Source organism: Hevea brasiliensis, chromosome 9, assembly GCF_030052815.1.
Source record: "Hevea brasiliensis isolate MT/VB/25A 57/8 chromosome 9, ASM3005281v1, whole genome shotgun sequence".
Lineage (NCBI taxonomy): Eukaryota > Viridiplantae > Streptophyta > Magnoliopsida > Malpighiales > Euphorbiaceae > Hevea > Hevea brasiliensis.
Genome location: NC_079501.1, coordinates 92,542,357 through 92,559,187, shown reverse-complemented (window position 1 = coordinate 92,559,187; position 16,831 = coordinate 92,542,357). Strand labels below are relative to the sequence as shown.

General features: G+C 33.3%; 2 protein-coding genes across 8 annotated transcripts; one reads left to right on the top strand and one right to left on the bottom strand.

Moving 5' to 3' along the window:
* The first annotated feature begins 1,063 nt into the window (after window positions 1-1,063).
* LOC110636762 (UDP-arabinopyranose mutase 3) lies at window positions 1,064-4,142 on the top strand. 2 transcript variants are annotated; one of them, XM_058153968.1, is made up of 5 exons: window positions 1,066-1,197; window positions 1,303-1,459; window positions 2,582-2,832; window positions 2,950-3,118; window positions 3,549-4,142. In XM_058153968.1, exons 1-5 carry the CDS (start codon window positions 1,136-1,138, stop codon window positions 3,885-3,887), a joined length of 978 nt encoding a protein of 325 aa, XP_058009951.1. In that variant the 5' UTR covers window positions 1,066-1,135; the 3' UTR covers window positions 3,888-4,142. The 2 variants fall into 2 exon arrangements, with proteins under 2 accessions (XP_021642283.2, XP_058009951.1); XM_021786591.2 differs by having other exon boundaries at window positions 1,064-1,459.
* Window positions 4,143-5,594: 1,452 nt separating this feature from the next.
* LOC110636755 (uncharacterized) lies at window positions 5,595-16,330 on the bottom strand. Of its 6 annotated transcripts, none has more exons than XR_009151428.1 (13): window positions 16,062-16,330; window positions 15,337-15,444; window positions 15,116-15,250; window positions 13,257-13,853; window positions 12,904-13,051; window positions 11,968-12,768; window positions 9,984-10,885; window positions 9,783-9,868; window positions 9,475-9,693; window positions 8,463-8,591; window positions 6,860-7,187; window positions 6,360-6,475; window positions 5,595-5,961 (listed from the first exon to the last, which is right to left on the bottom strand). XR_009151428.1 is itself a non-coding variant. In XM_021786585.2 (13 exons), exons 1-13 carry the CDS (start codon window positions 16,170-16,172, stop codon window positions 5,861-5,863), a joined length of 3,822 nt encoding a protein of 1,273 aa, XP_021642277.2. In that variant the 5' UTR covers window positions 16,173-16,329; the 3' UTR covers window positions 5,595-5,860. The 6 variants fall into 6 exon arrangements, 5 of the variants coding, with proteins under 5 accessions (XP_021642277.2, XP_058009947.1, XP_058009949.1 ...); XM_021786585.2 differs by having other exon boundaries at window positions 6,819-7,187; window positions 16,062-16,329; XM_058153964.1 differs by having other exon boundaries at window positions 6,819-7,187; window positions 9,984-10,879; window positions 16,062-16,329.
* Between the last annotated feature and the right edge of the window lie 501 nt (window positions 16,331-16,831).

The following is a 16,831-nucleotide window of genomic DNA, read 5'->3' as shown; positions in this document are numbered from 1 at the left end:
AATCTTTTTTAGTAATGAAAGAGAAAATTTTCATTTATAGAAAGCTTTGACTAAAAAAGAACTTCATTAGGGTTCTTTGTTCCCATTGGCAAAGTTTTATTTATTTTTTATAATTTGACAATTTAAAATATAATATAAATTATTTATTTATTTATTTTGATTGAAAATTTTAGATATTTAAATATGAGTAATAATTTTATATTAATAAAACTAGTAATACAGTTTATTCCTCCATTAACGTTTTTATAAATAAAAATTATGCTACACTTATCTTGTGATACTTATTAATTGTAAATTTTTTTATATATAAAAAGTCAAATAAATTAAAAAAGCTTTATTATACAAAACTTAAATCTAAATAATAATTTCAATATCTAAATTTATTTCAAAATTAATCAAAATTCATTCTAAACTACTAAACCCATTTACTTTTATATATTTTAATTAATAATTTATATAAAATCATTTTTCTTAATAATTTATGTTTTAAATTTACTTGTTTTATAAAATATTTAAATTTTATTTATTTAAATAAAAATTAATAAAAATATTATTTTCTAAATTTAAATCCACTCTAATATTATTTAATTAAATCGAATAGTTAAGTATACCAACACTTTTTATTTTAATTTTAAGTATATAATTTTTTATTAACGCTTGATTTGAAAGTGATATTGAAATAATTTTTTTTTAACAATATAAAATTAAAATAATCTCTATTTTTTTTTAATTTTAATAAAATGAAATCCATCACTGTCGTCTGATAAAAAATAAATCATCTTCGTTCCCATGCTAATATTGACAGTAAGATTTAAACTTTAATAAATAAAATAAAAATTAATTAATTAACATTAATTCTTAAAATTAATTAGTATAAATCCTAAATCATACATTAATAATAATTATATAATTTTTTTATGAATTTTTTTTTTAATTTTCCAATTTGACTTTACAGTCTAAACTAGGGACCTAAGTGATATTCTCCAAAGCTCAATTTATTTCCATATTTAGCCTTTAGAACTTCTATATATTAATTGGCGCAGCGAGAGACAAGCCACCACTTTCCTCGCTGAAGCCCAACCAATTCCTCAGTTTCTTGCTCTTCTTGGTTAGTTCTTGCCTCTGCATCTCAACCATGGCAGGATCTTCCATCAAACCCACTCCCCTCTTGAAAGATGAGCTTGATATAGTTATTCCCACAATCAGGAACCTCGATTTCTTGGAGATGTGGAGGCCATTCTTTGAGCAATATCACTTGATCATTGTCCAAGATGGTGACCCATCAAAGACAATCAAGGTTCCTGATGGTTTTGACTATGAGCTTTACAATAGGAATGATATTAATAGGATTCTGGGGCCTAAGGCTTCTTGCATTTCCTTCAAGGACTCTGCTTGTCGCTGCTTTGGTTACATGGTCTCAAAGAAGAAGTATATATACACTATTGATGATGATTGCTTTGTAAGTTTTACTTTCTTTTTTCCCTTTTAGCTTGTGATTTGTTAGATTTGATGCGATATTTTAACATAATTTTAGTTTTTGTAGCTTTTTGTTGTGCTTGACTGTGGTTTTTGTTAGCCAGTTTCTGTTCTTGGTGTATTGAATGATGAAAATCGTTTAATTTTTGATTCCCTTTATATCATATCCATGTTTTTTAGGGAAGAGTGTGTAGCTCGTAATGTTAAGGACGGGAAATTCTTGGATCTTCATGGTTATATGGGATTCTTGGATTCTGTGGGCTTGATCTACTGAAGAATTGTAGGTGTCTTAATGGACCCGTCGGTGGTTTTAAAAGTTTTCTCCTTGGAAAATCTGGATCTTGACATTAACTTTTTTGTCGGTGTTCTTCTTATTCTTCTTTTAATTGGTTCTCGACTGAGTGTGAAGTGGGTCCAGTATACACTATTGTGTTGCATTTCTAGCTGCATTTGCAATTTGATGGTAGTGTTATGTTCATTGACATTACCTTTGCTATGTTATGGTTCTTTTGCTGCTCTGAGACAGTTTTCTGTAACTTTGGGGGCTAAAATACATAGAATATGAGCTTAGGTCTTTAAAACTAGTTAGATCTTCAAATAATATCTACTGCTTCAAATTTTGGGAACCAGTTGCTAATTTTAGTCTGTTGTCCAAGTTTAGAAGTGACAATATTTCACAGCATCATTCCAAGATATTGTAATAAGGTCCTCTGCAGACAAAACTACTGAGTTCGTATGTCTATAAAGAGAATCTCGGATAGTGTCTCCTGCATGGTACGGTAGAGGATCTGATAACAAACCGGCATCTCAGAAAGCCAGTGCTTTTGATTCCCATCAGCCCTTGGCTCGCTATGATGCCTACATTAGTAATACTACTCGTTACCTTTCTTATCAGAACAGCCTGCTGAATCTGGTGACAAAATTAGATTGGTCTCTTCTTTGATCTAGATGCTATGATTCTAAGCTAGCCATTTTCAAAAATGGATTAAAATAAAAGGTAGATTGGTATACAGAGGGCAAGCAGTGACATATACGAGTGCATCTGTTATTTTAGCTGAAAAGATCTCATAATTTGGTTTATTATCTAATCCATATTAATGTGCAGGTTGCCAAAGACCCATCAGGCAAAGAGATCAATGCACTTGAGCAGCACATCAAAAACCTTCTGAGTCCATCCACTCCACTTTTCTTCAATACCCTTTATGATCCATACAGAGAAGGGGCAGACTTTGTTCGTGGATATCCTTTCAGTCTCCGAGAGGGTGTTCCCACTGCTGTTTCTCATGGCCTCTGGCTTAATATTCCTGATTATGATGCTCCCACCCAGCTTGTGAAGCCGCTTGAGAGAAATACAAGGTAAATTCTCAATCTGAAATTAATCACTAGAAAAAACTGAAACGAATCACTATATGCTTTGAATGGTTAACAATGCAAGAATAATTTCTTATATTTATCCATTCCTTTCACTTTTAGGTATGTTGATGCTGTTTTGACTATACCCAAAGGAACCTTGTTCCCAATGTGTGGCATGAACCTGGCATTTAACCGTGAATTGATTGGACCTGCAATGTATTTTGGGCTGATGGGTGATGGTCAGCCAGTTGGCCGCTATGACGACATGTGGGCTGGTTGGTGCATGAAGGTCTGTTTTCTATAATGTTATGATTTTTTTAGATCTTGGGATAGACTGTAAACTATTAAAATTGGACTGTTTTCTGAGTTCATATATTGAACGTAAAGTTGCATTGCATCCTACACTCTCTTTTTGAACATCTAGGCATTTCAAGGAAAGGAAGATATTCCATTCTAGTTATTAGCATTAAATAATTCTTCAGGGGACAAGCTCTCTCTATTGCTGTTGGAATCCTGGGTATAATGTGTCAGGAATGCAAAGCATCATTATTGCATTAAAACAAAAATTTCTTTGTCTTTCGAAATGATGATCTAAAGATTTACTCTGAATACTTTCAGTATCAAACTATTGATGCTTCTCAATTTGTTCAAATTGCATTACTGGTTAGTTCATAAGAATAAACGGAAACTCAAGTTTGCTGGATTGATGAACTATGTAGGTGATATGTGACCACATGGGGTGGGGTGTTAAGACAGGTCTGCCATACATATGGCACAGCAAAGCAAGCAACCCTTTTGTTAACCTTAAAAAGGAGTACAATGGGATATTTTGGCAGGAAGAGATAATCCCATTCTTCCAATCTTCTGTCCTTCCAAAGGAATGCACTACTGTTCAGAAATGCTATATTGAACTTGCCAAGCAGGTGAAGGAGAAGCTTGGCAAGATAGATCCCTACTTCATTAAACTAGCAGATGCCATGGTCACTTGGATTGAAGCTTGGGACGAACTCAACTCTTCTGAGGGAAAACCTGCAAAGCTACTCAATGGCACCGCATAGTAGAAGAATTCAAGAGCCAGATATTTAGCCTTTCCTTCCTAGTACTAAATTTGTTAGTTGCCTAGTTATTATAACTTCATTATTATTATTATTATTATTATTGATGATTTTGTTCCTATTGAGTAGAGGCATGAGAGAATTTCAAGTTCTTTAGAGGAATAATTTAGTTGTACTTGATATTGAGCTTAGATATTGAGAAAAACATCTGCATAAATATATTAATTTGAGAGTATTAAAAATTAATTTAAAGTTAAATTTGTTCTGGTAATGATTGAGAAAAATTTGAAACTCTTTGGTAGGCCAACCTGTCTATTTCGCTACTTCTATTAAATTTGAAATAATGCTATATTTGAATGGAGGAATTTGACCTTATGAATTTAGATTTGGGTTTGGGCAATATTAATTGCTCTGTTAGTTGCTTTAGTAGTCATTAATTATTTTATTAGTTGTTTGCCGTTTAGATGTTAATAGTTAGTTGTTAGCCGTTAGATATTAATTGTTAATAGTTAATTGTTTATAATAACTGTTAGATTAGCCGTTAAATATAAAAATAATGAAAGTAGTGATATATTTTGTTAACTTGGTCAAAATACTCTCTTTAACCGTAAAAGCTAAGGGTACAAATATTATAGTCAAAACAATAAATCCTAACTAAGCTATTACTGAATAGGGCTTTTGACTAAATAAATGAAAATAGATTTGAATTTGATTAAAATGTATTCGGGACAAGTTTAAAATCAAAAAATTTAAAATAACTATTTTACTTTGTTATTTCAAATTTATTTCACTGTAATTTAATGTATCAACTATACATGATGTCATAATTTTTAGATCATGTAAATTCTTTTTATTAACTAAATAAAAGATTTTTAAATTTATGTGTTTCAAATTTTAAATTTTAAATTTAAATCTAGATATTTGAAAATTCTCCCACCAGAATTTTCAATTAGGGTATGTGGTTGGCTCTATTAGAAATTATCAAAAACAGAGCCCCACAGCTTACATTATTGGTAATTGGTATGGGGTTGAGCTGGCAGTTTTTGTCAGCTACTGTGGATCCAGTCTTTGTATGAATTTCAATTTCCTCTGGGCATCCCAATCATTATGATATAACGGGAGCAGCTGCAAGAGTTATCAGTTATATTTCTGATTTCAACTTTCAAGCATCTTCAGCCTAGATTTTACTTGCCATTCTCAATCACTCTGATTCTGTGGTTCTTTTTTAGGAACATTATTACCTACACTTTGTATATTTGTATATCCAATCAATAAAAAATTATCATGTATTTATACATATGCAATTGAGTGAATGTAGGTAAGACTTTATTGTTAATTCACGATTTCACATTCTTAAACTGGAGATTCTGTATTTATTTTTTCATTACTATGAAAATCCTTAAAAGGGAAAAGGAAATTTTCAGGTTTGAATTCTCAACTTTCCACATTGCAGAATAGACTTTAGATTATTAAACTATCAGTTCAATGAGGAAGACTCATTTAGAATCTCTCTGACATCACTGTTTCGTCTGATAAAAAAAAATTAAAATATTAAAAATGTTTATTAAAAATAATTAAGTTTTGATTTTAATTTAAATGTGATATATTTTGATTACAAGAACTTCAAATTCAGCAAATTTAAAAATACAAATAAAATATAGGACAGCAGAATAATATTAATGAGATTAAAAGTTTTAGTTGCAAAATAGATTCTGCAATAAAATTGACTCTTTCATTAATCATTTTAAAAGTGTACTTTTCATCATGTATTTATTTGAACTGAATGAAAAATCAAGTTTCATGTGTTGCCCTTATAAAATGAAAACGAATTTCTTGTTCTTGTTTTTTTTTAATCTGTGAACAAACACAATGGGAATCCTTGTAGTTCATCACTTGAAGAGTATGAGAATCATCTTCAGGGAAGAGAAGAAAGGACCTTGTTTGCTCGTCTCACTGATTTGCAAAATAGCACCGACTCACTGGAGATGCTGATATACCAGTAACTGACCTCTGTCATCTACTACTGCCAGGACACCTGACCCTGAATCATCAGTAGCAATGCTTGAAACACTTCCGCCTGACAGCACGGGGAAAATGTTTAAAATAATCATACATTAAACATAGAAAAATAGCAACTAATGCATTATCACTGTCCAGACGATAATGAATCTGGACACTGTTATTAGTGAAAATCAGTACCAAGTTGTGCAGGATAACTATGTTAATAGTGAAAACTTCAATCGACTACTTCCAAATAGAGAGATTATGATCACAAAGAAACAGTGAATGTGATCATTTTCACTGAACCAGATGAAAAAGATATGGAACGTATCATAGCAAAATGAAGTAAAGAATGCATATGCAAGACATGCTTGAGAGGATTTCTCATAATTACCCATAGATAGTTACCTACTCAATTTAATAACACAGAATAGCATATGACAAAAAGCCTTGATTACTGAAACTGAAGTATACCTTTGAGTTCAAGCAGAGTGCCAAGTTTATTTCCCGTCAATAATTCCCACATATACACAAGTCCATCAAGTGTACCCATGATTCCATGACCAGCTGATGTATTGACAGCAGCCGCCCTGCAAAGTGATTTCTAATTAAAACTTATGGCACCTTTAGCAGCCGACTCTGCCTCAGATACATGAAATAACTTCTGCAGATTCAGCAATAAGTAATAAATCCATTTTTCAGCACAAATAGTTTTATCATAACTGCAATCAAGTGCTGCATTCTATATTATGTTTTTTGTTTGCAACTTATCAAACCATTTTCAGCAAAAGCCAGAGAGGAAAAGTACAGTGATATCACATTAACTGTCTAAAATGGCAGTTTGGATGTTTTGATCTAACACCAAAAACACAATGCAACTTTTAAACAAGGAACCAACTTTAAACTTATAAAAAATTAAATAAAAATAGGCACCTTGTATCCAATATGCTGCCCAAGATAATTTTATTTCTCACCAGTAGAGCTAGCCTCCAGCATCCAACCGGATTTATATGGCGATCAGTTAATTCATAGTCATGTTGAGCATCAGAGTCATGGACAGTTGAGACAAGAAACCAGACGGCGATATCTTCACCCTCTAAAGGAGGAAAAGTATGGTTCTTGCTGTGCTCTGAAAACCATAATTTTGTTGCATCCATGGGCCTATTTATGTGAGCTTCAACATTAGAGTAACTGAAACCATGGACTTCTCTTTGCCAACTAAACAAACTGATAGGACAGAATTGATGAACTGGAGGGCTTGGAGCAGAGAACCTTGAGACAAAGTTACGTTTTGAGATATCCCTATGAAAAACAAATCTAGAAATCAGCTACTTATTCAATATGAACACAAAACTCATCATCCTTCAGATATTGATTGCAAGGAGAAATGTGCAAAGTATAAACAAAATAATTTCAAATCCTTCAAGGACATATAGCTAAATCGCATGCAGGACCCCCAAACTAAAATTTTAAAGAAGGCTTAGAGGTTGAAATTTAAGGTTCCGAACATAAAAAACACACAAACTAGAAAGACTTCACAAGTATGGCAGTATCAGAAATATATTTTAACCATATAGCCAGTGGTGGAACCAGAAATTTGGTAAAGGGGAGGCCAAAGTTCTAGCACTTAAATTATAATGCTAGATAAAGGGGGAAATTTCTCTTTAATAAAAGCATCTTTTAAAGAAACATAAAATCAACTCCATATGTGGAAGCAAAAGACATTCTTAATGTGGATATACCGCTATATTTTAATGGTATGTGGACAAAATTAAGCACGCAAATATCAATTTATATAAACCCAGAGCACTTTAGAGAAAGACCTCAAAATTGTGTACAACACTGACAAGAAATAAATCAACACATTTAAAGGATTAAAAGATTATATTGCATTTGACAATAACAAAAGAAGTGATAATTAGAAAAGTTTGCCATTGATGAGCCAAAGACCCAACCTTTCAAAGAAATATTCATAATTACATAAACAAAGTTATTCTAGATCAACTCAACTCAACTCAATTCAACTAAGCCTTTATCCCAAGAGTTTAGGGTCGGCTATATGGATTCTCTTTCTCCATTCTAAATGATTTTGGGTTAAATCATCGGAAATATAATCCAAAAATTATGTCAAAAAGAACTTTTTATGTATTAGTAAAATTAATCATGTCACATAACCTAACATCTATAACCTAACATCGTTATCCATTTGAGAGATAGATTTATTATATTAATCCCAATGGGACTGAAGAGGAATTAAAAAAAAAAGTTCCAATTTTAGGATATAGAACACAATATATATTAAAAACCTAGTTAAAATTTATAAAAGCTAACAAGGGAAATTAACAAGTGACATGCCAAGTGAAAGTGTTGGGGGGAAGAGGATGGGGGCCAAAAGGAAAATGGCAATTTTCTTATCTTGCTTAGAAAAAGGCTGATTTTCTATGCAATTAGTTTTTTCGAGATATCAGAATTAAATAACTGTAAAGTTTTCTGCAATGCTAGCCAGGAAATAGAGTAAATATAGATCCATTTATTGCCAAAATAATAACTTCCAATGACATCCTGTGAGCAGCATACCATAAAGTGAATTCCCCAAAGCCATTGTGCCCAATAACTAGCGAAGCATATTTTGGAATTCTCTTCATCTCCATTATGCAAGGTGATATGTAATCATTAGATGATAAGGTGAATTCTTCTGTTGACGCACTACAAATTGTAAAACATAAAAGAAATGAAACCGTAGTCTTCAAAAGGAATAGTCAGCCACATCTAAAACTTAGATGAGAAATAATGGAGTTAGCAAACACGAATCAAGTGAGTTGCATCATATATGTAAGCCCAGTTAAATCATATACACCTTCATGAAACAACAGCTTACATCAATAAACAATAATTGTATATGAAGATATACCAGTTGAAATTACCTTCCAAAACCAAGGGAAATGATGAATTTGCAACATTGCCAAGTGTGCCTTACTCCTATAAATATATCAAGACAACAAGGTAAGGGAATCTCTTCTCTCGTCTCTAGCTCACTTATTCTCTCTTATCTATTGACTTGACAAGGAAATGGCAAATAGAGAACATCTGGGAACCCACTTGATGGCCTTTCACTCTATTTTTGCAAGGACTGATCTACTGGACTGGACTGGAAATTTTCACAGATTTATCTATTCATATGAAAACAATCTATCCAAAATTCTCAAACCAGTTATGAAGCTCAAAAAAAAAAAAAGAAGCCAGACATTGAAATATTTGTGTCCCTCAAGCATAACCCACATTGTCCTACACAAAGCTCAGAATCAGAAAAACAAAAACATAGGTGTGATCATATGTTGGAGGGGTAGCAGAAACAAGCAAAAGTGAGTGAAAGGAAGCTATTTCCAATATGAATCGCATATTAGTGCAGTATCATAAAGGAGACAAAGAAACAAGTAAACAAAGAGTTGGACTATGGTACAGGATAAATGCAATAAGAAAAATAGCTTAAACTAAAACATTTGGAATATACCAATAAGACAAACAAGGCCACCACAATGCCTGAAAGAATTGAAGTAAAACTAGATTAAAATTGCCTCAATAAATTCACCTCCAACTTGAATTCATGGTCCACAGATGCAGTCTCCTACTTTCCCCAGCAGCAACTAGATGGTCAGGTTCACACACCAATATGCATTGCAAATTGTCAGTTGTTCTCAATTTTAGTAGAACTGAAACATATCCAGATTTTACTTCTACAATCTTCACTGCACTGTTCTCAAAGCAGTCTGATGTACATGTTGAGCACATACAATCTAATCTTCCTTCCCTGGAACCATGTATGGCATGTTACTGCCTAGCAATTTACTCCTATTATATGAGTTGATTCTGTAACATTAAGACACAAAAGTTACCCACCTGCAATGGGGTGTTCTTGTGCTGCCAAGTAAAACAAGATGCTGCCCATCTGGGGCGAGTTGCATACCAGATCTTTCAAATGCAATCTAGTAAGGAACACAAGAGATAAAATGTAGGCAATAAGTGGAAGCATGGAAGCCAAAGATATCATTTAAATATAACAAGAGAAATGGTTTCATGAAGAAAGTGTATACATCTTACTTCTCTACCAAAGATATCTGTTGAAGATGGCCAGGTCACTGGTGTGTGACCAACAAAGCATGGACATCCTATTCTTGGCTCTTCAATTGATAGCTTGTAAAGAAATAGAATTCTTTTCTCATCTACCAGAATGCCACATGCAGCACAAATGTAAATTTCATTCCCTTTTCTGCTCAACAACAGTGACAAAACAGGCATGGGATGGGAATAGGATCCCAGAAACTTAACAATGCCCTCTAGCTCATTGTTCACTTCCATATTCCTCTGTATCTTCGGTTCCGAATTGCCATGAACTTCCTTGGCAATGGGTGTCTTATTGAGGCAAAACCCTGTTCCTTGTTTCTGAGATGTAGGACTATTAACATCTGAAGTATTCTCAACCCCTATCAGCCTCTCTTCAAAAACGTCTTGGGCTTTTTCTACACATGATAAAGGTGGAACAAAAAGAATTGATGTATCCTGGCCTTCTGAGGCACAGGGAACTATTTGATTTTGCAAAATAAAAGGTGCCTGACTGTCTAATACAGGGTTGGAAATTATAGTGGTTTCATCAGTTTGCTTATCAAGCAGTCGGCCTACAACCCTGGTATCAGCACCTAAAAGAATTTCTCGGGGTTCATCAACAGAAGAGCTCATATGGAACGGCTCTGAATCAAGCAAAGCTCCTATAGATTCTGGGACACAACCATCTACAAGTTTTCTGCATATTACTCTTTCTAAAAGTGAAGGATTATGTTTTCTTGCAGTAAGTTTTGTATTTGGGACCTTTTTTCTGGTGTATACTTTTTTTGGGAGTTGACTACCAGATAAGTTGCCGATTTCAGAAGCCCCAGCCTCAACAACAGCGTCCTTCATCATAGAACACCCCAAGGCTTCCACACTAGCATCACTTGCACCTACAGCTAATAAGAATGGCTTAGTTGAAATTCTGGGTTAAAAGGATCTGAGAGAATAAATTTTTCGAATTTCAGATTGTTTTTTTGATTTACATGCTAATATAGACAAAGTTTTTGTACATTGCTTTACAGATCTGAAATCTCAGTCAATTTGGAAAAGGATTACTGGGCTTCCTAGACATGCGGTTAACGAAGAGAAAATAACTAAATCAACATAGGATTAATTATTAAAATAATGTGATTTAAAAAACTATTTACAAATCAAATTTGAAATTGAAACTGTTTACAGAAATAGTATTTGCTTTAGAAAACGCCAACTAAAAAAGAATTTTATGGGAAGGTATTTAACAAAGAAATGCCACTTGAAAACACATTTTTAAGTATTGTTGCCAGTATCCACATGTGTCACATTAGTGCAAAAATTGCTCAAGAAAATGCTATTTGAAATGGAGTTTTTTTGAAATGATATCTAGACATTTCACATGACATTAGAGAGTGCAGATATTGCACAAGAAAACATCATTTGAAATGGCTTCTTCTGAAGCATTCGTCAAGCACACTAAGTTTGCTCTCTAAACTTCACGCATTCCTTAGGTTCTGAACAAACCTAGTGTGCTTGACAAATGGTTCAGAAAATGCCATTTCAAATGGCATTTTCTTGACCAATATTTGCACTCTTTGATGTGATGTGACATGTTTGATACTACTTTAGAAAACGCCATTTGAAATGGCGTTTGCTTGAGCAATTTTTGCACTGATGTGATATGTCTGGATACCCACTAACAACATTTAAAAATACATTTTCAAGTGGCATTTTCATTATTGAATACCTTCCCATAAAACAACTTTTTTAATTGTAGTTTTCTTAAGCAAACACTATCTTTGTGAATAGTTTCAAATTCACACTAGATTTGAAAATAGTTTTTTAAATCACATTATTTTAAAAATTAATCCATAAACACATAGGTTAGTTAGGCCTGTTTCATGGGTGAGATAGAAGTTGAGAATAACAGTTTTAGTTTTGGCATATTCTCATTGTATGACAAAAAAAATAAAGAATTTACTGTAAAGGAGTCGATGATTTTTACCTTTGTTACAATCAGATGAATTTTTGAGGATCTTCTCAGAATTGATCTCAGCACCTAATGAGTTTTCATCCACATTTTTGCAAATATCCTGGTTTACTTCAGTGAGAACTTTCTCGCTGGCAGGTGTGCAACCTAAAATAGACGCAGTTAAGCATACATGACTATCCTGAGGCCTTTTACTCAAATTCAATTGCATTTTATCATCAAGTGAGACATCTCTATTCCCACTAGTCTCAACACGAAGAAACCATGATGACTCCACATCGACATCAACAAACTGTTCCCCACCATTATTTTCATCACAACTAGGTTGATCAGCTTCCACATTGTTGGAAGGCAATATTAGTTGATTCATTACATGATCCACAAATTGATCATCATCAAACTTTTGAAGAACTACAGTCTTGGTATTTTCAGAACTTTGAAAAATTGATTGATCTACACCATTAGATTGAGCATCTACAAAAAATCCCATGTCATTTTTTTCTTCATGGGGCTTCGGTGTAGGAGGCAAGTTCCCTGAAGGGATAATGGTTTTCTTTTTCTTGCTTGAGGTTTTTTTGAGCAGAGGAATAGCTTGTGGAAGCAGAACTGTCATCATTGACTTGGCTATATCTTGACCAACTGAATCAAAATCACCCTTTTCAGAACTCATGTTTGAATTAGAAGTGCCTGTTTCTTCTTCAGAATGTGACTTGTTAACCAATTCTTCACAAACAACCACATCAGCTGTCATCGATTCTTCTTTGATGCCACAAGCAATTTTATCCAAGGTACTTGGAGCAGAATTTGTAGTATCATCTGTATTAAAGTAGTGTCAAGCACAAAAGAAAGGAGGTTTATAGATGGCAATATATCACTGGAAGTATAAAATGAGAACTTAAGAAATCATATATATGACCACTTAATAAAAGAGGTGGGTAGGTTAATGAACACCTTGCACAAAATCTAATGTATCAGGAGCACAAAGATCAACATTGTGGACACTTTGAGATTCTCCTGAACATGGTCCATCTACATCTTTGAATTCAGATGATGCTGGAAAATTCAACCCTTCCACTTCAGTATTTTGCAACCTATCAAGCTGCGAGACATTAAGAATATTTCTCATGGTATACCAATTGATTTTAGAAACATAATTTTTGCTTACAACTGAGGAAAACAATGATTTTGTTGATTAGGTAAACAAAAGCTTTTGCTTGAGTAACTAAGAACCCATATGTAGGAAAACAAAAAGAAATTGAGCACAACTCACAATAATTCAGAATAAATAGATAATAAGAACTTACAGGTCTTTCTTCTGCAAAGGAATTCATGACTACTCTAGTGGATTTATTATTTTCAGAACTAGCAAGATCTTCATGTGCTGGGAGAGCTTTCCCCCTAATATGATCAGTGTAGTCAACAGGCTTCAAATGCAAACCATCTTCAGCTGAAATGTGATTATTTGCTTTTCCAGTTATGCAATTTAACTGCACTTCTACTGGCAATGCTCCTGGAAGTGTGCAAGAGCCGCACTTCTCATGAAAACTAAAATCAGAGCAAGGCGAGGAACTACTTTGCTTATGATTCCTATGTGTTAAATTTGATGGCTCACCATTAAACATTGGATCTCCAGTTCGCAGTCTTTTAAAACCATCAATACTTAATGACTTAGGATTTACAATTTCACGTTTCTTATTTCTTTTCCCTATAACCTGCGGTCTTGCCAAATGTGGTAAAACATCAGAACATGTGAGTGCATCTTGGTATTGATTATTGTCATCCATACTGGAAGCCCCATTGCAGAAGCTAGAAGATAATAGACTACGTTCTGCTATTCCATTGACATTTGCCACCAGCTCCCGTAGTAACCTCTGGACAAATGGATTTCTGAACCCAAAGAACTGCATATCTCGGACATAACAGAAGAAAACTTATTTTAGCACAAGATCCTGGTCATTTTAATTACTGTCTGATGGTTTTGAAAATAGACAGAAGAATGATGAAGCATACTGTCTGCAAACACATCTAGCAGTTAAATATGTATGGATGCTCCTACTCTTTACATAACCCTAAGATAACCTATAACCAAGTCAGATACAAATTGGACATTTAAAAAGGATATGGTTAATTGGATATAGAGTCATTCAAACATAAGGAAAAATTACAAAAAAGACAGAATGATACACATTCAACATCCATACCCGACTCCTAGCAACATAGGATAGCCAAGGAGAATCAAGAAGTTATAAGTAAGCAATAACTAGTTTAACAAGTAATAGTTACGAATAGCTATTTGTCATACAAGTTGTTCATTAAACACCATGAGCTCCAGAAAAGCCAAACCCTAAAAGTATCACTTAGATGCACTCAATAATTCAATGAATACCTTGGTTATATAAGTTTGGGATTTGATCTTTCTCGTGCTTAATACCGCATTCAATGTCACTAACTCAATTATTAGGGGATCAATGGGGACACAACATGAAAGACTCATAGTAATGATTAGGCACATTCAAAATCTGCAATGAAATAAATGGATCATAATTTTCAAACAAGAATTCACTTCCACTAAGTGACTTTGGCAGGATTAAAAGGTAATCAAATTGTTGTTTTATTGTTCAGAAGTTGCTGTTTAAGAAAGAAAGGCAAGAAAATTAACATGTAACTTTTTTCCTGCATATGTAAAAATGGGATGGATCAAGCTAGCACCAGTTTTTCTACGAAACAAAGAATTGCATCATTGGTTCATGTTTCGATTATCTGAATTAAATTTCCACTAGTCCCTAGTTGTATTCTTTCCAACTGCACTCCACATTCACACATCAGACACAAGCAAACAATATATGAAATTTACCCTTTGAAAACATAAACAAAGGTCTAGTTGTATAACCAGAAGCCTTCATGGTGCATAATAGTGGATTCAAAAAGGAATATACAATATCGAAAGTCACAGGACAGGAAAAAAAAACCAAAGTTAGTAAGAGATCATCCAGTTAGAACTCTTCGTCAACCTCTAAAAGTACATGAAAGCTGAGTCTCATACCAGTTTTTAATAATTATAAACATACATATAGGAATATGAGAAAAGAACCAACATAATCATCATTATTTTTACTAAATGCAACTTGAAACTTAACTGTTTGTCAAAGATGCTAGGCTCTACCTCTATGCCATCTATCTTGCAAGAAAATCTTTTGCCATGCCAGATCTTCATGCGCAAGCAACCTTTCTTCTGAAATTTCTCCCAAGCAATATCAGGTGTTTGACCAGAACACAAATGTCCATCAGCAGAAGTAATCTGTAAAAACAAAGTTCATATGGTCTTTTTGCTTTGCAGAAAACAAGTCAGCATTAGTCAATAGAAAGAGGGTATGGGTTACAAACCACAAATAATGGTCCTTTAGAACCTTCCTGAATTTCCATCTTATAGGTGCTCCCATTAAAAGCCCGACGAGCATGATATCCCAAAGGGTAAGGATACCGATCTTTACCCTACAAAATTACAAGTTCAGTGAACTAGATGTGGACACACAGCATTTACAATAATAAAGACCTGCCAACTAAGTATTTGATTGTGGAATTAATTAGCTAGTCTCCTAGCATTTCATGTCCTCTTTTCACCAGTATAGAGTAGGCTTCCACAACTATGAGTAATGATAAAATTTGCATGCCACCCATTTTAAGGTCCATCTTGTTTTTGGTCCAATTACGAATGATGATAAAATTAGCATGCCACCTATTATTAAGTATGAATCACCTGCTCCTCTTCCTATTATTTGCCTGGTTTCTACTGCGTCTAGCATGATAAGTTTATTTGATATCTAAACTGGCCTTATCTTTCACAAATCACAATTTGCACTATCAATTTTTGTTCTCAAAAAGCAAGTCAAATCAGCATATCTCACGCTTTTAAAATGCATAATGAACCTACATATGCACAAAATTTCCGATTATTTTCGCTTCATTAAATTTCACTGGGAAATCGGCGTCTCCAAAGTAAGATTCATATAGTTTGAAATTGAAAATGAACAAAGATGAACCAAGAACATAAAAAGGAGAAAATCGAAAAAAGCGCAGAGAATGAAAGAAAAATGGACGGAAAAGCAAACCCTAGAAGAGCTCCAGTACTTCTTGTCCCAGGGTCCACTGTATAGAGATCCAATTGAAATTATTTCAAGACCGTCTGGTTTCTCTTCTTCTTCTTCTTTAGATTTCGCCATCGGAAGAGTATAGAGAAGGAATCAAACCCTGGATTTTGAAAGTAGCAGAAGGAATGAACTGTGATTGATCAAATCCGTTGCAGAGACGAGAGAGTGAGTGAGAGAGAGAGACGGAGGGCTTCGAGCGGGAGCGAATGCTGAATTACACAGTTTCCCTCCATTTGGCGGATAAAATGTGGACTAAATTACTATTTCGTCCCTTGGAAATTGTCCCTATTTATTAAGTTATTATCATTTGAACCGAATAAATTATATCAATTTAGAGATATAAAATAGTAAGGTATTTACATTTTAAGTTTTAATGTAAAATTTTTTAATTTTTATGATAGAGAGAAAATATAATTTTTAATATGATAATGTCTTATTAATAAAAATAATTTATAAATAAATTAATTATTAAATATTATTAGATATTAAATTGAGAAAGGAATGCTGGTTAAATAAATATCATTTAATTTTTTAAAAGTCTACTTGGATATAAAATATCAAAGGCCGTGTATTTTATAATTTTATCTGAAGGTTTCAATTTTAAATCGGATATCCCACTTTATATTTAGTGTGATCATAATCAAAATTAAAAAAATTTAAAATTAATTTAGAAAATTTTAAATTTTATTCGTCAAACTTATAATTATGATAATCAAATGTTCGAAATACAT